The sequence below is a fragment of the Echiichthys vipera genome (genome assembly GCF_963691815.1).
Source record: "Echiichthys vipera genome assembly, chromosome: 1".
In the NCBI taxonomy this organism is placed as follows: Eukaryota; Metazoa; Chordata; class Actinopteri; order Perciformes; family Trachinidae; genus Echiichthys; species Echiichthys vipera.
Genome location: NC_139826.1, coordinates 10,568,523 through 10,593,338, shown reverse-complemented (window position 1 = coordinate 10,593,338; position 24,816 = coordinate 10,568,523). Strand labels below are relative to the sequence as shown.

At 38.9% G+C, this 24,816-nt stretch overlaps 1 protein-coding gene across 1 annotated transcript in view; it reads right to left on the bottom strand.

Moving 5' to 3' along the window:
* Positions 1-24,816, bottom strand: part of itfg1 (integrin alpha FG-GAP repeat containing 1) — a 189,529-nt gene that overhangs the window by 57,525 nt on the left and 107,188 nt on the right. Inside the window, exons 11-12 of the mRNA XM_083917363.1 lie at positions 7,587-7,737; positions 6,464-6,572 (exon numbers count right to left, since the gene is read on the bottom strand). Coding sequence (XP_083773489.1) covers positions 6,464-6,572; positions 7,587-7,737 — 260 coding nt within the window. The remainder of the gene's footprint in view (positions 1-6,463; positions 6,573-7,586; positions 7,738-24,816) is intronic.

Here is a 24,816-nt window from a genome sequence, read left to right as displayed (position 1 = left end):
TGAATAATAAACCTCAGCCTTGAAGTATTTTGGTTTAGTTTCTGTCCGTTTAGTTTACGGCAGTTACCTCAGTTTAACACATTGGTAAAGTTTTCACAGTCTGCAGCCATGCTAGTGGCTCTTTGAGACTGTACTTGAGCAAAATGCTCACTTCAGCATGCTAACATGCTTCCAACGATAATGTTGATGTTAAATAGATGTTTACCATGTTTCCTAATACTTTAGCGTGATACCATCTTAATTTTGGCTAATTTTCACTAAAGTGAAGGTACCGCTGAGGCTGAGCGGGATATAACTTTGCAATGTATTTGGCTATTTAAAAAAGTAATGACCAAAATAAAATTCTGAACAGGTGATGGGGCGGGATAAAAGATTTGGGAATCAAAATGATTACAATTCATCTTCAGGGGACCATGAATGTGTAAATAGTTGCAGAAATATTTCAATAAAAAGCAAAAATGTCATAGTGTTGTAGAGGTAAAATCATCGGCTCACCAAAGTCAGTAGAATTCCTTCTCTGGGGACAATGAATCTCTGTATAAAATGTCATGGCAATCCATCACATCAATGCAGAGATGATGTATGATATACCGACTGACATCCTCAGAGCCAAAAATATCGGGAACTCAAACACTTGGATATGGCTGATTAGTTAAGTTAAACAACAAAAAGCAACATATCAGTATTCCTCCATTATCATTACGAAAAAAAAAAAAAAATCTAATCTGCAATATTAAATTAGTACAATTAAGTGGATGTCAGTGATCACCACACCTGAGCCCATGCAAAGTTTGCATTAGTTTTGCAGCATTTGCCAAGAAACCATGCAAAGGGACTACAACAGAGCTGCAACTATAAATTAAATAGCATTGTATGTGTTTTTTCCTACAGAACGGCATCCTAGCTGCCAATCTTCTGTTGGTCTGCACAGCTGTACTCAAAAACCCTCTAGCCTGCTCCTAAATAATGTATGCACCTATGGCAACAGAGGTACAGGTCTTGATGGAATGGCATGGTGAGCAAACTACTGCATGTCAGGTGCATGAGAGGATGAGATGTCAGACTTGTACAGGTTCAGGTCATCACAGTGTGAAAACCCAGCAAGAATCCAGGCCTCTGGCAGGCTGAGAGGCAAGGCTGCTGTCCGAGGCCAACCTGTGATGGATTTATCCCAGGAAGTCCGTGTGCATCATGAGATCTTTACCTCATATATATATATATATATATATATATATATATATATATATATATATATATATATATATATATATATAAGATAAGGTCACAAAGTCAATCCTCCAGCTGGGGTTGTTCAATGCTCTTGGGAGGGTTGAGTAATGACGTCTAAAGAAAATGAGAGGCTATTTTACAATTGAATAGAGGACTAGATCAGGCTCTCTACAAAGACCCATCACTGACTGATATAATGTTTCAAGTCTGAATATGAATATATTCAGAACATCATAAGCCTTGCTATCAGAAATGCCTGAAAAGAAAAGTAAATAAACAATCAACCCTCAGGGATTTTTCGCAGGGGGTGGGAGGCTATTAAGTTGCATGTGAGCTCACGTTAACTGAGGAGAGGAATAAAATGTAGACAGGTGTAACACTTGGCATACATTTTGATTTTGGTTGTTTGTTGTTTGCTCACTAGTATGTAGTCAGCTGGATGTAGGAAATTCAACACTGAACATGTATGAAATATTCACAACCAAACGTGTAATAACAAATAAAGAGGAGAAGTGGGGGAGCTGGCAGTGTTTACATCGTCGGGTGGGGAAAGGGGGAGCATTTTTATATGGGTGTGACTGTGTGTGTGTTTTGTTTGATGTGCTGCAGTGAGACAAGACTTGGATAACGAAAGGAAAAGAGGAGTTTTGAGCGGCGGCACAAAAGGAATTCATTTTACGGCGGAAGGAAGGGGGGCGAGTCAAGGTCACACACGAACATGTTGTACACACAGAGGCTGTCAGGCTTATTGACATTAGAAAGAGTGTGTAATATTTTTGGAATTTTCTCCCAAACATAGTCATTACTAATTACCAATTTGTACCACTGTGCTGGTTGGTGTTGAGCTCACGGTGTCTGAAGAGAATCTAGAATACAATGAGCCTCCTCTGATACAGAATTAAGTTGCAACCCACGTATGACAGTCCACATAAAAGCACTCTACAAGATGGACTGTATTTTGAATATGGATCTTATGGTCTGGGCAGGGATAACAGATATGATCTTATGATGTTCTGATCAATATGGTAGCTGTGATTTAAATGATTGTCTAGAAAATGAAGGCCCTGCACATCTACATGATACACCCACACAGGGGATTGGACAGATTACACATTTATCATTTTTATGAGTTAAAGGAACCCAGTTACATAATGTACATACCAGCTCTGATCACCTTCAACTTGAGCATTAGCTTAATCAGCCAATTAACACCTGTGGTAGTGTGGAGGGCCTTTTAACTCTTAAAACTCTTTAAACTAAATCAGTTGATTCTAAGCATAATCCCAAAACTGGGATCGTCCCTATTTTCCCAGGAAGTTGGATATTTCAAATGCAGTTTTAATGGCAAACATCTTTTTTGCCACTGTGTAGATATCAATGTCTAAAGTCAAGTGCATGCATATTTTGAAGACAATTGAGGCGTTTAACATCAGTAGGCTAAAGCTATGGTTGATTTAAACATTTTGACCCATGGAAAAACACACTGGTCATTTGACCTAGGGAAAAGCATTACTGAGAAAATAAAACAATTTCATAGGTCTCCTCAGTGTATCATATTAAGAGGATAATGACCTGGGGAATGCAGGGCCCTGGGAACATAGATACCCTCCCGAAAAACTATTTTGTTCCTACATAGTTGTCCACTTACAGTAATAAGGAAATGCATACTCACATCCCACAAGTGAACTATATCCCACTGACGACTCTATACTGCTGACAGCTTTGAACTAGACTAGCTGGATATAAAAACAATGATATTATGTGCTTTAAATTTAAATTGCTGGAATCTAACCACCGCCTGGTAGGTAATTACACTGAGCTAGCTGAAAACAGCCCTCTTTCTAATTTAAAAATGCAAAATCTTTCAGTCCTAGTATAACATATGACTGTGTGGTGTACGCACAACACCTGGAATCCACTGGCTCCTGTATTGACCTCAACCTAGCATTCAAACCCAATAGCACACATACCTGTACCAATCTCCATTATCTAATATGTATGACTTTGCTATAGTGTCAGATTGTTGTTATTCAGTTTTTTGTATTGTGAATTGATTCAGTTTAATCTAAATTATTGTGACACGCAAGTATTGTGAGCTTTTGCTACGGATACAAAATATTGGTGTAGGCTTGGAATGTCTTTATTCTTAAGCCCCATTCACAGATGCATTGCAAAAATGAACTTATTGGGACCTTTCCTGCAACAGGTGTGTGTGAGAATTCAAAAGTCTGAATCAGATGGACACTAAACAAGCTTTACTCTGCCAGCTCTCTAGTACAAAGTATAGGTAATGTCTGACTGAGCCCATGTGTGAAGAGAGCAGTTCATTGCCTGGAGAATTCACAGGGAGCAAGTTGATGATGTTTATAATGTATCATGCGGCTGGAATGAAACAGGAAGAAAACAAACACCTGAGGTCCAAGAAAAAGGGTGATTTATACGAAGACAGCAACAAAAATGTCTAACTAAAGAGATGGTGAGATTCGGGAACGTCTGTCAGTTAAGGGCAGATGCTGAAATAGTCCGACAAATTCAAGGAAGGACAAGAGACTGCGACAGCGAACCCGTTGTATGAACTCAGAATATGCAGTTTTGTCCTGCCTTATGCACTCTCTACCCAAGTGCCACCCCTTGCCTCAACTAAATGCATCTGACAAAGACTGTTTCCTGTTGAATGCTACATGTGTGAAAGGGCAACTGTGGACAATGCCCGCACCTGATGCATCGGACATAGTCAGGAGTTCATATGAGAAAACAACTTTAGCCTGCTATTTAATAGTGGCAAGTCCGAATTATATCAGAGAGCATCAGGATGTCTTTAATGAATAAGGAGCATCAATTCTATACAATGTATCTCAGGCAGTATGTATTAGACAAATCAAGTGTGTCCATCTCAGGATTGTTGATTACACAACGCAAGTGTGCAAGTATGTGTGAGTACTAGCAGGTTAACAAGGGCATGCTAATGATTTATGTGTTTCTTGTGATTCTGAAAAGCAGAGGAGCAGTTGTAGTCCCTCCCTTCAAAATAGACAAAAAAAACAACTGTTCGCCAACTGTTCTGTAACAGAAAGGGATGAAGAATGCTCTTTTTTCCTCTCCTTATGAGCAGAGCAGAGTGACAGATTAAACTGTGCAAAGGCCTACCCCTAGAGTGGAACTATTTTTGCTTTCCTCAAATGTCACAAGGTGTTAACGCTGTGCCAGCATTGTGACTTCAAAAGGCAGCGTCTTCATTTTTATTCAAACAATGTTACAATGAAAAAATAAAAGAAATAAAAATATTACCTGAAAGGAAAAAGCAGTGAGCCAAAAACATAAAAAACTATGTAGAAGCATCACATGCAGATATAAAAGCTACAGTTGCTTCTAGTCAGACATCATTTGTGAACACCAGGTTTAAAGTGTGATGGAAATACGGTGTGTGGTATTTCTTCTGAATGAGTGAACATTTAGTCATCTTCATTCTTCAGACAGAATAAAGCTTATATTTCTGGCATTTCTGACACCTTCATCAGGCAGCGAAAGTGGAAAGTGACAGGTTACATAGAGAGAGGGAGGAGACTGACATGCAATTAGGTGCCAGATTTCATGACTAAATGGTGTGCACTACAAATTTTCTGTATTTATTTAGTCATAAAAAAGTACATCATTAACTTAAAGCAACTACTAAACTATTTCACCTTAAAATAACCTTAAATAATCTTTCAAAATCATTTTTATAATACATTGACTTGTAATAGGGAGAAAGACACCTCTGTAATTCCTACTCTGGGATCATATTTCATGGAGAAAATGTTTTCTGGTTTTCCCTCTGTTGTTCTCCGGCTGCTCTGCTTTGAATCAGGTGATTTACTTAGTTTTTTCTATGCACAGAAAGCTTGTTGCTAAAGTAAGATTAACCGCTAACTGCAGCCGCCGCCAGGACTGGGAGCTTGGCTCTGGTGTTGTGTCAGAACTGGAACGACACGAATGGGCAGAGGCTGAGAGACTGTACAGGACATTGATGGGGACAGCTTAAAAAAAATAAGTGAGTGACAGAAGAAAAGACTGTCGGACAGAAGTAAATGTGAGACTGCCATTTAGTCGTTTACAAGAGCTCAATAATAAAAAATGCTGCAAGACAGACGCTTAGCCGGTCATCCTGCTGTTTGACTAGTGAGTAACATCAGCTGGCTTGCTCTGTCTTGTGTTGCTGCACTTGCGTGATGTTTGTCTGTGTTAGCAAAGTTGTCGACATGCTCCTTTTTGATCATGAGTAATGTATTTATAACAAATGCTGTGTATATACTTAAGTGAATTCCACTCCTAAATTGTAGTGGCCCCAAATCACAAAAATATTAGTGTTAGGTAATACTGCTTTAATAAATAGGTTAACATTTGGCTCCTAACCTTATGACTAGTTATGTCACTTATAATTGCTATTTATGTACTGAAAAAATCTGGAGTGAAATATGTACTAGTTCACAATATCACAGAGGTTGGTTTTCAACCAGAATTAGGGTTATTTTATCAGAAAGCACACATGCTCCATAAAAACGAACCCCTTAGTGAGAAATCAGACTGACAGAAACAAGGTTTGTGATGTCTGCCTCTTAACAGAAAGGTGATGTGGGAATTTTATTATGCCCTTTCCAACAAGTAAAACATGATTAATTTCAGGTTGTAGCCCATTATTCTGCTTCCAGTCTTGTGCCATGAACAGGCATTATCAATGGCAGCAAGTAGACTGGGACTTGTGTGCCTTACAGTGCAGTATTTGCAGTATGTCTTTGTTAAACATAATATATAAGCTCATAGTGGTGAACCTGGGAAATAGTACTGAGACAGTATTTACAAATAACCTTTTGGGAGAAGTCGTGTGTGGACAGTGGGCATTTTAATTCAGGTTTAACAAGAACAAACGATCACATAGGATCCCCTTTTCTCCACTAACTAGCTTCAGTCTAGAAATCTAAATAATATGACAGATAATAGTCATGACCATCTGCTATCTAGTTCTGGGGAAAGAGCTGCTTATGTTCAGTGATTCTAATTGGTCTAAGGGGGACGGTTATGGTAAAAAGTACAAAAAATACACTAAACCTTGAAATATTAAATTTGAGTTGTGTTTCTCTGTATGAAACTGGCGTAAATTGGCAGAGAGGCGTCTCTCTTTCTTCAGCCAATAAAGTGTATTAGGCATGTGGAGAGGAGAGAGGAAAAGAGCATACTTGGTAAATCAGTCACTTACCCATCACTTTAACAAAGTAGGCATCAGCTTCATAATTGTTCTTCAAAGCATGGATGATGAAGTCATTTTTGACCTCTGCCTTGCTTAGAACCAGCATGTCTAATATACCCTGCAAATGAAGACAGGCATATAGATAAGGGACAATGGAAGCATGGTGTGTGTGTCTTCTGATGTACATTTTTATCCCTCTAACGTACTGGGTGACTGATCCAGCGTTATCTCATCATCTCTTTCATTCTCCCCACTTCGTCTCTCCCTCCCATTTATAAACTCTCTCTCAGAGGGAGTGAGAGACAAAGAGAGAGACAGACCTGAGTTGAACTGACAGGCTGCATTAGCAGTTATAATTAATTCTGATAAGACAGGCACATAGAGCAGATTGCAATGCAGCTTCTGTACTATTTGCAGTCAGTCGCACATTCTGCATTTGAGTGACAGTGTGGAGGAATCTGTGACGGATTTTGGCAACGTATGCACTGTATGTATGTAGGTGTGTAAGATGTGTTTTGTAGTATGTACTGTACAGATGGTGCAGTGTTTTTAAAAAGCATCATAGATATCCAGGGTGACATAAATGAAAAAGACAAAAATGACAGCATGTATAAGAGGTGTTAAAAACAATAAATAATCGTGCTTTGTCTTGTAAATACAAAGCTGACAAAGATGGATTAAAGAAGGCTTGCACACACACTACTGTATGCACTTTAAACAGCATTACTGATTAAAAACAACACAGAATTGTCCTCTCCTCAGTCCAACTCTGTAGTATTACTTCTGAGCATGAAAGGAAAAGCGTACACTTAAATCATTTTGTTGACGTCAAGTGTCGGAAAAGCTTTACACATAATCCACTTTTCTGCTTTAGAGGGATCAAATATTCTTGTGTGCTCTGTGATATTTATTTATTTTCTTCTGCATTTGACATCAAATTCCTTCATACGTTAGAAATTCAACAAGGGGATGTCATTTTGGTGGCGTATCCAATTGATACCAATATTGTGGTAGATGCCAGTGCACCACTTAAGAAGGGACAGACAAAGAAAGTGGACATTCAGAGGAGAGACAGATGCAGTATGACCACAACAAGCTCTGAACAACATTAACTCAATACAAACTAACTCACATCCTCATAGATGTCAAAGAATGTTGCCATGATTGCATTTTGGATGACTCCCAAATCTGATTGGTCCCAGTGGATGTGGAACATCCTTCCAACACTCTGGCAACTGGCATTGTTACAGGGAACATTCTCCAACAGAAAGGCCTGCTGACCACTAAGGCAGAGAGAGAAAGAGAGAAAATACATGTCATCATTTGCATCTTATGACATCTTGATAGACAGAATTTTGTTTTGCTCATGATCAGTTTAATGGTTGAATCCTTCCAGCTGACTCTTGAAATCACTAGTCACATTTAAACACAAATGTGGTGGTATTTATAATCTGGAAACACACTCTCTGCTGACTCCTCACATATAATTTCTGATGCTGATTCTAAACCCTGCAACTATTGCCCACTAGCCCCAAAATACTCTTGTTATTAGCTGGACAAAAGTCTAAGTAAGACATTGCTCAAAAGTCTGATGCATTGTTTAAGATAAGATAAGATAAGATATTCCGTTATTAGTCACACAAAAGGGACATTTATTTTCACAGCAGCAAAGCGGTTAGCACACATAAAAGAAGCATCAAAGGAAACATTAAACTGTAAAACATATAGAAAATTAATATGAACAATATAAACACAGGGGAATAATAATTAATAATTAATTCATGAATTAATGAATTCATTCTTGAATAATTGCCTTGTTGCTGAAATGTGCTATACAAACAAACTTGCCTTAGTGCTGAAGCTAAACATAATAGTGCTGTATTTATTACAATAAATAGTTCGTAGTCCAATTAAATGTAAGATGCTGATTGAACTTTAAATGTTGACCTTGTGGAATTTACTTGGGTTTTTATAACCAAATCAAATTGTTATATTTCACTGAATACAGTTATAAAACAGAAAATAAGTCCCTAAAATCCATTTGGTAACACTTACTGTCCATAACTTCTACTTACTTCACCTTTATTGTACTAGTGTAAGTGTTAATAATAGATGTCAGGCGATTTTACCCTCTTAAATGTACAATTGCCAAACCATTATTAAATCTCCACATAGACTCCTCTATAACTAGTAATTATCAACAATCTCCAGTCTAGGATTCCTCAACACAACAGCTGACTGACTTTCCAAAAGCTGTTAGTTTACTGCCAGTAACATAAATTACATTTGTCAATCACAGTTTGTGCAGAAGGCACTAGTGACACAGCCCCTCTCAACATACAATGATTAATGACTGAAGGGTATAAAGTGACTCTCTGGGGATTAGTTTCTAGCTCTCTCAGAGACCCTGTCATGTACCTGTGGTAGTACAACATCCATAGGCACTGCTGTCTTATACTGTATCTAGCCCCAAATAGAATAAACAACCATTGGTATGCTTTTGCAGATGTGGACACGTGCTAAGTATTTTACTGGAAACACGACGGGACTCATCTAGTTTTTTCTCCACCTCAATAGCTGTTCTTTGTGTGCTTAGATTTGTCACCATCTCCCTTCGATTCTCTGGTGAGATTGTATCCCCCTCTTTCTCTATGTCTGTGTCTTTCAGTCTTTGGATATGGCTCTCTGTACCTGTTCTTAGATCTCTGTGGGAGTGGGGAAGAGGGAAAAAAAGCCTCTGGTCTAAAAATAGACTAATTGTGAAAGCCCTCCCTCTCACAGGAGTTTAGATGACTCCCCACCACTCCACTCTATTCCAATGCAAGTGTCTTGGGAGTGGAGGTAAAGACAGACCACATGCTAAGAGCCTGGTGGGACACCTGCCATCTGGGATGCTTTTAAAACTTGACAGGCTGTGAGGAAAATGTGCCACACTTGCTGCAAAATATTCACCTGTCACAATGTCACAAAAGGAGGGATATCTAACTAAAATAGAAGGAGTCTCTGTCATATACAGTATCTTTCCTTCAATTTTTTCAACATCTGATCAACTTCACACTTAGCGAGTGTATTGCTGAGGCAGTGTCACGTGTGTAGTCTGGTGATGAAGAATTCATAAATAAGAAAATTACTAACTCAAACTACAAAGACTAATTTATCAATTTGCTTTTTCCTTAAGAGACAAGACACCAAAAATAGGAGTTGACACCTGAATTTATAAGAACTCACATTGTGAGATTTCACAATGAAAATGAACGTTCAATAATATGCCATGTTTAACAAACTAGTTAAACATTTAAGTATTGAAGTTGTGTCCTTTTCAGGGTGATGTTTAATGTGAAGCCAAAGACTGCGTCCCCAGTCATGGATATTTAATCCAAATAAAGAGGTAATGTTTACAAAGTTTTTCAGTTCACGGATCAACAGGTGTGGGAAAATTAGACTAAACTGATGTTCCTTTACTCCTGTTCATCCACTGAACTTTTCACATTTATTATTAATTTAAGTACTTATATAACTCCAATAGCCTGCTCACATAAATAATCACAAGTTGTTTGTGAACCAGCTTATGACTATTTAACTTGTGCACAAAATCTATTACACTTTAGTTCATGGTTATCAGCTGTGTACAACTCTTCGTCTGTGTTCAGCTCTTTCTTGCAGTACAACTAAGATTTATGACCTCCTGCTTTCTCCACCTCCTCTCAGAGGTAGAGGAGAGCAGACAGAGACACTCCTTAAGAATACGAATACTGACCACTTAACATGTATTTGGTTATTATAGCCTACTGTTTCTCTTTGCTGTGCGTATAACATGTGTACAAATGCCTGAGGATCGAAGTGTCCATGAGTGCAATTCTTGACGTTAAAATTTTGTTCAATACTGTTTGTTATATCGTTTATAAATAGTCTATTATATGAACATCATAATCTGTGTATTCATAGAAGATTTCTGGTAGCAATCAGAAGAAGAGCGTGCCATATTTGCAAACGTGGGAGAATCACATTTGTAGCAAACTTTGTTAAATTAGTTAGGAAATGATTACAATCAAATTATTGAAACAGAAGAAGGCGAAGAGGGAGGAGCGCAGTCTTCCCGACACTGAGACCCTAGAACACTGCCTCTTTTCAGAAGATATTAACCAAAGAATTCAGAAGAAACTGCTCTTCTGCCTAGGAGCTCTATCCTGCTGTACACTGAACTATGGCCTGAGCTGCAGACTCGCTGATAGCAGCCTGTAACCAACCAAGGAAGCCTTAACTTCTCCTGAAATCTGGGTTCTTTTTAAGTGATAGGCCGATATATTATCAATACAATATCATGAGGAATCATTACAATATTGGCCGATATTACCGATATTGGTCGATGCAGGCTGCAGTGTTTCCCGATAGTTTTTTTCCAGCATTATTTACAGATAGGCGTCCAGAGGCAGCTCTGTGTTGCTGGAGAAGCTGCAGTTCACTTGCAGACCATGCATAGCCCCTCCTCCACTAGTAGAGTGCTGAAGCCTGCTCTTCAAGATAACAGTAAGTTTAAACTTTCAAAGCATCTTTTAACTGTTTAACTTAGCTGAAATATTGTCATACACTTTGAAAGTGGAAACACGGGTGCCAAATGCATGCTTTCAATGTGCTTTGCTTCAAAGTACAGCTAAGCAAGTTTGTGGGTCCAAAAAGTAAACGGGAGTGCCGAATGCCTCGTCTATAAAACGGCTTGCTATTGTGGCTATATGTGTTCCTACGGTAGCTGGTACGAACACTGCTCATTGGATTAAGTAATAGTGACGTTGTTCCGTGGTGTTGTAGGAGTTTTATTTAGCGACCACCTGGCTGGAGGTTTGGACGTGTGTGTGTGTGTGTGTGTGTGTGTGTGTGTTTCTCTACCAACTTTGAGCGGTGCAGAGTTCCCTTGACATTGCAGTGATCATAGCGCAGCCGCCCTCCTCAAGAAGAGCTTTAATGATGGGAGATCTGTTTTATTCGTAGTTGAATATTAATTTGTGTTAACGTTTATCATGTACCAGACAATATGAATATATGATAAAAAAAAAACCATGGTATCGGCATCGGCCCTAAAAAATACATATCAGTTCATCCCTTTGTTCCAATATGACCAAGATCTGAACTCTAAAGGACTCTGCCCTGCTTGGGCAGTTCTGCATGCTGTTTTTGCCTGTGACACTGAAGGACCACAGAACTCTGCAGCAATTCTGCAGCATTCGGCACAAATGTGTTGAAAGCTGAGTCCAGCAACTATTGGGAGAAAGAAACTTTGAGAGAAATTACTCTTAATCTGGCAAGTACTGCCACAATGACCTCTGACAAGTGAAGGGTGGAGATGGCCCTGCGTCTGTGAGAGAGAGAGAAAGAGAGAAAGAGAGATAAAGAAATTTGATTTAAGATGAACCGCAATGTGGAAAGCTACAAAAGGCTCGAGTCCTCCGGAAGGAACTTCACCATCACTGAACTATTCCTCCCATTTTCTGCCCATTGAAAGGTGAAACAATACACTTTCATATGTTCATGAGTTAATGTCAGCTGTTTAACTAAAATTCTAATCAAGAAATTGATTATGTTGATTGACAAAATATTACACCAAAAATAGGATCATCAATCCAGAATCAGGCCAAAATTTAAATCCCTGCATAACTTTCTCTGGTGCTTTCTTAAACTCTCAACTGCTGATCGGTGCTTTAATCTATTCAAATTTGAATTTACCCGTCAACATCAATCAAAGATATAATTCACCAATTTTCCTAATACGCGGTGGTCCACTTCATAAAATGTTCATAGTTGTATTTATTCATCATTTATCCAGCAATTATTCATTTGTTTGTCTGTTGAGTACAGTGTTAGTTATTATTGCAATAAATCCTCATTTGACAAGAACTTAATCTGGGGATTTGTGTTTATGAAATTTAAATGATGACACGAGATAAATCAGTCTTCAAATCTCTGTTCTCAGAGGGGTGGTGCTTCGATGTCTTAAGGCTGTTCTACAGTATAAAACACATTTTCTTTGATAGCCAAAGTTGAGTTCCCCTTGCTCTCTTTCACCTTTAATACCTGTTCATGTGTTTGTAAAGCATTATACTGAGTTATCTGACATCATAACATATTTTTTAAATTATTAAATCTGCTGCTTAACTGGCTAAAGGGGGGAGCTCTTGAGATGTACTGTACATATTTATGTATTTGAGAGGGGACCCCTAATAACTGTTACACTGCAGCAGCTCACTTTCTGCCGCTTGCAGTATATTGAAGAACAGAAAAAGAGAGACCGGAGATATTAGATTGTAGCAAACTCAATCGCATCAGCGATTTAACTTTGTGAATGAACACTTTTGTTTCCAGAAATACCATGGTCCCAAATAGCTAGCAGTTATATTCCAGAGGAAGCACATTGTTGAATGTGAAGTTATTTGGATGAGCAGTTCTCGAGAAAGCAACACTGGAGGCCCAATCCCAACATAGGTACGTCTTCAAACTGGGCCTGCAATAGACATAAAAAAAAAACTATTGCAATGTATAGTGTGTTCCTTGAGAAAATGTTGATTGTTAAATATATTATCCTAAATATTATGCTGGCATCAACCTAGCAATCCCAGTGGTCAGATTGCTACTTGAAATGTGCTCTGTATTACTCTCTAGTGCTTGGAGTGAAGCAGTATTGAGAGTGCCAGTTAACTAGCTTTGTTGCTATTATATTGTATCATTGTTGATTTTTCTTAAAGTATCAAATGGCTGCTTTGATTGCTGTTTTCCAAACAGTAAACAACTTCTGGTAATCAGCAGCAGGCATGAACATTGGGTTTTCATGAATAAAATAAAATAAATCATGATGTATGGTAGTAGTAAAGCTATATGAAAAAGACAAGGCTCAACAAAACTTGAATAGTATGCATGTAATGTATTATTAAGTTTGACAAATAAATTAAAAACAGCAACTTGTCTGACCAAAACCAATATCTGAACCCATTGTCAATCTGTCTGACGACAATTCAGCCTCTGGGGCCAATGGCTAATATTTGAGGCTTCCTGATGTAGCTAGTGGATATCTGGGTCAAGACTTCCTCTTCCGAGCGGCCGTCATTGTTTGAGGTCCAAATAGCAACTTGAGATGCATGAATGGAGCTAGAATTTGAAATGGATATCTGCATATAAGATATGCAGATCCAAAGATAAGTACTAGCTAAATCTTCATCAGACAATAGCCGATGGGATCCTTGCATGCAACCAAAGCATGCTCAAATGTGATTGGTAAATACTACCTGGACCACAAATGTAAACCAGACCTCTTCTGCTAGCTTAATCTTTGTTCCGTTGCGGTGAGAGGTGTCCTGTCTTGGGTTTTTTGTCTTGTGAAATTCATGTTCTATTTTGAAAAGTAATCCTCCTCACTCACTTGCCCTTCCTCCTGTGTCATCTGTCTGCTGTGTTCCCTGATTACCTGAGTGTCATCCTCCCTCATTTGTATATTGTCTTCCCCTGTCTTGTTGCCAGTGTATATCGTTTCGTCGTGTACCTCCAGCCCTTACCACAGCCTTGTCTTGTCTCTAAGTATTGCCTCGCTTATATTTCTGTTTCCTTTTGCTCCTCTTAAGAAGAGTGATTTTTGTTTCTTAAAGTTTTTAGGTCAGCTTTAGTAGCTGGTTTATTTTCTTCTCTTGGAGTGTTTTTGATTTGTAGTTTAATTAGCTCTGTGTAGCATGGGTTTTGTTTGTAGCCTTTTGTTTTATCCTCATTGCGAGTTCTTTTGTGTAACTTTTCGGAGATAGTATTTTAGATCAGTGTAGTCATCGCCTGTTGTCTTTTCCTCCTTCGGGAGCGATTTTCAGTTTATTTGTGTGATGTTCTTGCCACGTTTGTTTTCTGTGTTTATTCCCCTGTCCGAATTGACGAGTTTAGAAGCCTGTTTGTTTATCACTCTGTCTGAAGAGGAGACCCAGTGTGTAAGGAATAAAACCTGCATTTATCGTTCCCTGACTGCATTTGAGTCCTCTTTTTGCCCAGGCCTAACAGACACTTAATCAGCAACTTTAGCAATGTAACATAAATGCAATATTTTGGTTATCATTCAGGTAGATAAGCGCACATTTAGTAGGAAAGGTCTGAATTTAACTGCCATTATGTGTTTTGACACTGGACAGTAAGACAGCAAAATAGCCTTTTTTTGCGCCCTGGTTCGCACATTCAGACAGGCCAAGATATATTTCCAGACCCTACACATATTGGCAGCTTGATTTCCATGTAAATAGAGTTGATGCGGCTTTACGCACAGGCGTGACTTAGGCAGAGGTGTCAATGACATGAACTGTTGTGCAACCACAGACGGGAGTTTTAAAAGCAGGAAACAGCTGATCACAGAAACGAGAGACCGCAAAATATCGAAGCCTGTGAATAAAGCCTCTGAAATCCGTGAGACGCTGAGAATCACAGCAAAGAAAGTCATGAATTATCTATGGCTGCCGCCAACCAAGGATAATATATATATATATATATATATATATATATATATTTCCTACCCGAGTGTAGTATCAGCAACTGAATAACACAATTCAACATAATTAATAACCATTACTTTACAAGTGCGCACGGCACTATGTAAAAAAAACCTAGAATGACAAACATCTGTACACTTTAAAACACTGCAAAATACAGTAAAGTGCAAGAATTTAATTAATTCCTAAAGCAGACACATCAATCCTCGAGCAACAGATTAAAATAGCATCAGTTCAAATGATTTTTTTCTAAAGACAGATTTTTTCAGCATGTCTGTATCTTTATGTGTGAAAGGGGGAGAGGAGGGACTGGGTGCTTGTGCTGGATTAACACTTTGGCTGTGATTATACATATACTAGCTGGAGGTTTGGTTAACAGTCATTTTGTGTAATCAATCCATACAGCATATGCACTAGAACTTTCCTCCCTTCTCATTAGGCTTAAAGTTAGCAGCACTGCACCCACAGAATATGACCAGTCACTGGGGACCTGCCACTGCAGCACCTATTGGTCAAGACACACTCTTAATGGTTAGCACTGATTGACTCACCGGCAGATAATCAGGTCTCGGGCTGCAGGAAATTGTTCCAATTTTTCCGCATGTGCGGGCAGAAAGAAATGTAGCCATTTCAAAGTTTCAGGCTGAACTTTAGGAGGCATTTGATTGTTATTCACCAATGTGTGTGTCCTTTCTCAGTTTTTTGTACTTCAAAAGAACCTCTTTCCAACACTGCAGGGGTGTTGAGTGTGGTGATGAACTCAAGGTCATAAAGTGGATTATACCCTCTCTCTCACACACACACACACACACACACACACACACACACACACACACACACACACACACACACACACACACACACACACACACACACACACACACACACACACACACACACACACACACACACACACACACACACACACACACACACACACACACACACACACACACACACACACACACACTACTTCCCTCCTTACATCTGTTGTGAATATGAAAAATGTTTTGCTTGTACCAGGGGGTGTTGCAGTGACTGACACCCAGATTGGCAAAATGCAAAGCTTGGTTAAACTTTGACTCTAATCTATTACTGAATCTTCTGACTCTGCTTTTTCTTTCTTATTAGCACAGAAAAAACGTACAAAACATTCAGGCAGCAGCTACCAATTTTTTAGCCTGAGCTAACTGGCAGATTAAATCAGCTGTTGCTAAGTCACATTAATTCCGTGAGTAGCTTGATGACATGCCAAAAGAAAACTTGGCTGTTGCGAGGTTTTGGTGCTCTCTACAAGCTGGTGTCCATGCTCAACCAAAGATCTTTTGTGAGGGAAGAAACTTCACTGTATTTCAAATGTGACGAAAGGATTGAAGCGACTCAAGCTTTTTGTGTCACATCAATTTTCGATCGATCAGAAGTGGCATGCTGCCAGTGAAACTGAAAACAGTAGTCAAAGTTGTACTCCATTAGTATTGAGTCGCCACAGACACTCAGATTGAAATACTCAGCAAAAAGGCAAGTACAAGTGCTTTCATTAGTGGGTCATATGATCAGTCACCATTGTTTTAACTCACTCATTGATAGAAAGTAACTTAATAAACAGTTCAATAGATGAAAATCTGATGGAGTACAATTTTAAGGTGTGTCGAATTTAGCAAGCAACAGCTGTTATTCGTTGTATATATTGATTTTTAGCATGTGTAGGCTTCTTTGGTACAGAAAAAATGTTTGGGGTTAAGATTTTAGATTTTAGTTTGAGTGTGCACTGACCAGCTGCGTTATTTAGGTAAATATAAGTATTGGATCAGATTTATAAAAGGACCTGGATCATTCAAATATAAATATTAAGATGGAGATGTGTGCTAAATTCCTAACTGCAATCTTACAATCAACATATCCAAATATACTTTGTATTAGACCATTTTTACTTACGTTTAACCAAGTTTAATCTCCTAATTTTAAGAGAAGTTGAAGGCATGACAGAATGTTTAACAAAACAAAATGGTTTTATTTCCTTTTGTGTCAAATTCTCCTGTGATTGAACAACACAGAGCAAAGTCAGTTAACTGTTATTGATGTTAACTAATATTGATGTCAGACTAAATCTGACTAAAATGTGACTTTAAAAGTAAGAGAAATTAACCCTATTGCTGTGTGCGTGCATGTGTATCTGAGGTAGTTTGGGTATCCCCATCCCCATCTGCCGGTGATTTCCATTCGCTCTGCGCCTGGGTCTGAAAAAGAGCAGGTCTATTCTTCCCGTTTCCTATCCCATTTTTTTTGATCCAATCAACGAGCTGGCTTTTTTCACCTGGCACGCTATTGCCTGGTTAAACATGATGACGACAGAGAAGCGTCGCAAGCAGCTTTGTGTTTTCAGTTTTAAAGTATTTCAGTGGAAAGTTTTATTCGAGAATTGAGTAGAAACTTGCTCTGGACCTATTCCTCCAAAGAGAGGATATATTTGCTTTACTGCCGACTGGTTTTGGTAATAGTTTAATCTACCAGTTAGCCCCGCTGGTGGCCAAATGAATGGAGTACGACAACCGGCTCTTTGGTCTGATTGGTTGAAGGACTGTCCAATTGTGTGCAGCCATTTGAACTAAGCCCGCCTCTTGTGCTGAAGAAAATAACAGCAGCCTTCCCAAAGTTCAATCGCTATGTCTAGGGGTGTGTACCTGGGAGCTTTGATTATTGTATGAAGCCAGTGTCAGCACTGATGTGTTTATGTATGTGTGTGTGTGTGCCTACTTCCACTGTTCTTGGCTCTACCCATCTCCCTTCTAATTGGCCTCCAGAGGGGAGGTCGGCTGGCAAAGAGCTGACCACTGATAACAACGACGACTCTTCTCTCCCTCCACCTCAGGCACTCTGGGAGGCCATTGTTAACTGTCCACCTTAACCATTTCCCAATCTATCCATCAACTCCACCCCCTCCATCCTTCCACTCATCTCCCCCAAGCTCAGAGACTAGCTCTAACCTGGCCACATTCTTCTTCATGCCCCCCCCCCCTTTTTATCTCATTTCCCCTTATTCACTCATCCATTATCCCTCTCCCCTCCAATTCTTTGCTCAACATTTGCGCCTTTTTGCCCCCCAATCACGACACACCAAGCACTGTTAAAGTGCCTTCTAGCCATGTGCTCTTTTTACAGTGTGATATGGGTGCATTTGATAATGCTCTTTTCAGTTTTAATGATAGAAGCAACACAGTGGCACACTGACTTCTTCTGTCCTAACACTCTCTTCCATCCACCTACACCACTTCCCAAACCTCTGTCTCTTGATATCTCTCAGGTTGGTTGGCTTAAAGGCCCAGACATACTAAACCAACATCAAAGAACTATCGGCGAGTAAGGCCGCCTGTTGTGTCACCTCACAACGCCTGTGTCTTGGCCAAAAGGTTGCACTACAAAAACGACAGCTAACTGGATGGACAGTAGGGATTCAAGACGTCATTAGCAAATTAACAACAAAAACTGACAAATTATATTCACGATTGTGCACAAGCAAACAAATGGCACAAAATTACGAACAGTTTCTGCTGAAAGAAAATAACTTTATCTGAGATATCTCAGCGTTTTGACTTTAGCCATTTGTTTACTTATCTTACTTCTATTTCACTTTCCGTGCACTTTCAGAGTTGAACTGCCATATAAGAGTAATTTCTTACCCCTTTGCTCCTTCGACATGCTGAATAGCAAAAAAGTCGCTCACAAGGAGCAGCTAGCGCTAACGGTGCAGGGACACAACACAAAACTAGGTCGACAGACGCTCACCAACAGCCCAATATTGACTGATGTATCAGGGGCTTTAGTCATGCACTGCTTATTTAGCTTAGTCAATTTTTCACCAATTGAAATTACTTGATTTTTGTGTCAAAACAATTTAAACTAAAAAGTTGTCACTGGTTTGATTTCATTAATTGTTTTCTTATATTTATATCATCATAACAAAACAATATTCAAATGTTTTCAGAGGAAAATAATTGAATTACAAATAAAAAAAATGTTTTGTAGTTCCACATCTGTTTCACTGGCTTTGTGTGAGGATATCCTGCCTCGTGACAATCAGTTAAGAAAATTTAAGTTTGCCTCTCCTTGAGCTGCCGTATATTTTGTGAGTTGCTTTGTAAAAAAGCATCTGCCAAACGAGTACATTTAAATGTAAAATGTATTTAAGCAAGGTCAGAGTAGAGTAGTATGGATTGTACATTACATCCCTGGTTCCAAACACTGCTTTCGTGACCCCTAAATACAAAGCAATTTCTACTTGTATCCCTTTGTAACAGGGTGCATGTTTGTGAATTGAGTAATTTAATTTAATGTAAGTGTAGATATTTTAAGGACTTGAACATACTCTGTCAACACACAACCATTACGGTAAACCCCAGCTGGAATTAGATTTAAGATTTAACAACTCACTGAATTATTGAAAGACAGACAGTGAGAGAGAGACAAATGTGGAAAAAAGGTAACTAAAGGGAAGGAATTGGCAGGTTCATGTAGATGAAGTGTCAGCGAGAGAGCAATATGTTGTCAAGGCCCTGAGACAGTGTCTCATTCTGCTAGCCACTGTGGTGATGAACACAGGTGATGACTGATGGCAACACACAATCAAAGTCAAAGTACATCTTTTGGTAGTCTCACTGCTCTACACGAGCCACCTGCCATCACTCACTATATCATCCTCCCCATCTCTCCCTCGCCTCTCCATCTGCTGAGTTACAAAGTCAGCTTTCCTTTAAATTGATTTTTTTGATTCACAATGATTTAAAACAGGATTTTCATTAGAAAATAAAATCATGATGCGTAAAGCAAGACAATTCAAGTACTGTATTGCATCAATTCCCAATCCATCACTTTTCTTAAGTGCTGAGAAAGGATGAAGAATTGCTCCTAGTTGCAAATCAACATATAATGCAAATCCTATTAAGGGTAGATTAGTCCTATTAGCTTGCCAATAAAACCAGCCAGGAAACAATAAAATCTTGAATAACTGAATATTTGAGGAGCGTTTGTGGGTGGAAGTGTGAGAGTAATCAATGCTAAAGCCTGGGTCTGAATTTGGGCAATGGGCATGAAGTCCCCATCTGTCACTGCAGTACTGCAACCCCTGTGGCCTAAACACTGGATGTGTTCATGTTTTCACAGGAAACAACTGACTGAGCTTCTGATACAGTAACAGCCAGCATGTAAGCTATATTCAATCAAAGGAACAGAAAAAGAAGACACATTTTCAGTTCTGTCAGATTATGATGGATAATCCAGCTTTTCACTGGATGGCCCTACTTTTAATGACTCAAAGAAGAATGCACATTTGGTCACAGATGTCAACTGTATGTACACAGTGACACCAGATGGACTCGATACATTAAGGACTGCGAAATGGGTTTGGCTCAGACTGAAATAGCTCAAAAACTATTAGATGGAATAATGTACAGAAATGCATGGTCCCAAGAGGATAAAATACACTATTTATAGTCTCTTATCTTTTCTTCTAGTGCCACCCTCAGGTCAACATTTTTGTGTCATATGCTTTTGTGTATGGCCAAATACTGCATAACTAATTACATTCCCATCAACCTCAGATATACTTTGTGTTTAGTGCCACTTGGCAACTACTTTACTTAAGCTGTTTACTTAAGTTATATTGAAGGTGGACATGATACCTGTTAAAATTATGTTAACATTGTCATTGTGAGCATGTTAGCATGCTAACATTAGCATTTTTCATTAAGCAATGCTGTGCGTGAGAACAGCATCACAGAGCTGCAAGTGTGGCTGTAGACTCCTCACAAATCATCTATTAGTCAAACAGTTTTCTTTTGATTTATGGTCTCTGTAGGTTCATGGTTCAAGGTATCTTTATTAACCCTGAGGGGCAATTTGGTGTACAGCCAGCAGTAAAAGAGGCACAGCAAACAACAAATATCAAACATAAAACACGATTAAAAACAACACACAACAAAATCAACCACAATTGCATGTGACCAGACTGATTGCAGTAGGCATGAGGGATTTTTTTAATCTATTAGTTTTGCAGAAAGGTATCGGTGCCCTGATGGCAGCAACATGAATTTGCAGTGCAACGGATGTGATGAGTCAGCAATAATAGAATGTCCTTTTTTTCAGTACCCTGACTTTATACAGGTCATTGAGATTGTTCATTTCAGTGGCAGCAATCTTGCAGCACACTTTAACAATCCACTACAGCTGATTTTTGCACCATTCCAGCAGATAAAACCAAAGGTGAGGGCAGGTTCAATAAAATATGTATCAAACATTTTCATAAAAGTAGTGTCAACATTAAAACTGCAGAGCTTCCAATAAAAGTACATTGGCTGGTGAGCTTTTTTGTACACAGCATCCACATGGGGCTCAAAGCATAATTTGCTGTCAATCACAGTACCAAGATATTTATACTGCTGCACTACTTCAACAGGCTGATCATTCATTGTAACAGGGGTGATGACGGATGGGGTTTTTCTAAAATCATTACACATCTCCGAAGTAGGTGCTGCATTGTTCTTTGTTTGTCGCTGCTCAGGCTAGCTAGCCAGTTAAATCCATTCGAAACAACATGAAATAATAAATCCGGTTGGTATACTGTACAGCACAGAATTAATATTAAAAACAAGGCACTTAAAGCAGTTAATGGAAATTACATAAACTACTGTGTTATATCAATCCATGAAAAGGATAGCAAACCAGAGACATATTTATACACCCACGCTGAAGATTATAACTTCAAAGAGAAAGATGATCTTTCTGTTAAATGAAGCACATATACACACACCTCTGCATTTTTCATTCAGCACTGCGGCGTTCCACACTAAAATGTGGCATAATGACATTCTTTAAAACTAATAATCAAATGGCAAACACCTGGTTTCATTATGCTATTACTGAACAGCTCCCTAAAGAGCTGCTTAATTTTCTTTGTCTAGGAAGTCATCTAAGGCCAAAACCAGCCTCCCACCAACAAAGCTGTTCTTTAGAAAGAAAATATTGTGCAGGACTGACAAGGCAAATGCCTCATGCTACTCCAGTTTCCACCTTGGTAATAGCTACAAAACCTAGTGACAAACACAGCTACCCTGCTTCCAACATACTGGGAAGGATGGATTTTAAATGGCATTGCCTAGCAACAGCCTGCTAAGCTCTTGGCAGGTGCTTGGTCGGGTTGCATACTGATAGATGGAGATGCACACAGACACACACACAAACACGCATATACACGGAAAGCAACACTAAAACGCTCTAATGTGATGGAACTCATCCAGCCATCAAAAAGGTGAAGAGCAGTGAGCTTTACATAACCAAGAACATTAATTGTTGCTCTGCAACAATTGAGTGGGCACAGAATGAGGTGTTGTCTTGACTTAAACTTCAACTCTGAGTTTATCCCACTTTATTTGAACTCAGTACAGTAGACATAATAATACTGCCAGTTCACCACTATAACTTTCCACTACCATATCTGCAGTATAGGGCTGTGCGATATGACGATATGTATCGTATGACGAAAGAAAAACATTTATCGTTTCATATTTTGCTCTATATCACAATGTCATTAATCATGCACTTTACAGGCTGAGGGGTGTGTGAAGAAGAAGTGAGCCGAAGGAGTCATTCAGAGCGTTGTTGCAGGCAGCCATAGACTGTGGTTCTCTTTTCATTAAATCACCAGAAAACAATTGTAATACACAAACAGACCAGTCTACACACATCAGATGTACGACTCCGACACAGGCTACAGTTTTTCAGTGGAATTCATAAATTAGAGGCTAATTACGGCTGTGTCGTCTCAAACAGCGCTGGGAAAGTGAACTTACAGTTCCAAATATATCGTCAGCTATTCAAAGAAAGATACAAACAAAACACATTTATGTTATAACAACAATATTTTTAATTAGATGCCACTATCAGAAATCAGATATCACTTAGTAACCGGCTGCGTGACCGTGGGCAACACTGGACTCATGTGCATGCACTGCTGTCCTGTGTCAGCAGTCGCTGCACAGAATGAAAGGATTTATTACGTTCACAGTGCAATTACAAATAGTAATTATTTTAAGAATCTCCTGGGAAAATGCACTTCGCCTTTATTGATAACTTACATTAAGCAAATATATATATTATATATATATGTTTTTATTAACAGAAAATGTGCTATATGGTGATATATATCGTTATCAGCATATGAAATTACCTATGCCGTGAGGTGAGATTTTGGTCATATAGCCCAGCTCTACTGCAGTCCATTAAAAAGATATTATTTTGGAATTATTTTTAAAAGCAAAAAACTGAAGATACATGTGCAATGCAGTGCTTCTATCCTGTGTGTAAGCTGGTGCAGGGTAAACACAGAAAACCAAAAAAAAAATCAAAGTTTCAGCACACACCAGGAAATCAGGATTAACACTATTTTATTAAAGACCTACATTAAAAACAAAAAGGTTTAAATTCTTCAACAAAATAGTGTCAATCCTGATATTCTGGGGTGCGTTGGAAGTTTGATTTTTTTGGGTTTACTGTACTTACTATGTTCTTAATTTTTGTTTCAGTCAGTCTTATCAATCCAAACCACTACTCAAAATCAGTGCAAACAACTATCTAATTCTCAGTAAAAGTGCCTTACAATTGTTTGACCCGTTTTCTATTAGAGGTGGTTGATTTAAAATCATTGAAGTTTAATTAACAAGTGCTCATCAAGGAACATAGGACAAAGGCAAGTCCAGTCATACAGTCATACATTCATGGTTGTATCATGAATGAGTGATGATAACTGTATGTTTGACATTGTTTTGTACAACGATTTTGACCTTAGGCAAATTAGCACATATAGCTTGGGCTCTGTAACAGTTTGTGCTATCCATCTGCTACCATTGATGTTGATACTGTTGACAGTTGGTACATGTGCTTTTGTCTATTCAGGGGTTGCCACTGCCCTTCAGCAATGTACTTTGTGTTGTGGAAAAATCTACAACACCCAGACCAGGGGTCCGTTTCACAAAGCAGGTTCAAAAAACCCCCGCATCTAACCCTGAACTCTGAGTTGATCTACTCTAAGATAGGAAACTCTGAGTTTTCGGTTTCAGAACAGCTGATTTGCGTTAGGTTGATCAACTCAGAGTAGTTTGACCTGGAGTTAAGCGCGTGCACCACAAGTAAAAAAAGACAGCATCAATGGAGCCCTGATTCGACGAGTCACCATGGCAACGGGGAAGTGGAGGGCTACGCTAAAACTGCAACTGTAAATATTAATGCGCTCATACGGAGAGTTTGAGCAGGTTTACACCGCTGCTGCAACAAAAGAGAGGGAGACGGCGTGGGAGAACATTGCTGCTCGGGTCAGTGCGTAAGTTTAAATGTAGTCCTTTGCAATCACAGTAATATCACAGGGGAAACTGCTTGCGTGGTAGTCAATTAATTTATTTCATTTAGGTGCATTCCCACGGGGGAGAAGCGCACTTGGCAGCAGCTTAAGATGAAACATAAAAACATTGTTCAAAGGTAAAACATCGGATTAATCTCATGGTGACGCCTCATTTTGAGCATGTTTTACATTGTAAAGTAAATATTACCGTAAGTGGCTGTTTTATATGTTGTATAAAAAACTCCCATTGGCAAAAAACGCAGCGCAACACACAATATCTGCTGAGATGTGAGAGCATGACTTTGGTTGTTAATGTTGGAAATGTAAGGACGGATGAGTTTGTGAATGTAAATGATGGACTGTTCCATCAAACTTCGACTGGCTCCAACATCCAGGTACGTCCAAATCTCAATAGGGTCCAGCGAAAAAACCTGACCTACGATAAGTAGAATCAGAGCATTCATTTTCTCAGCTCT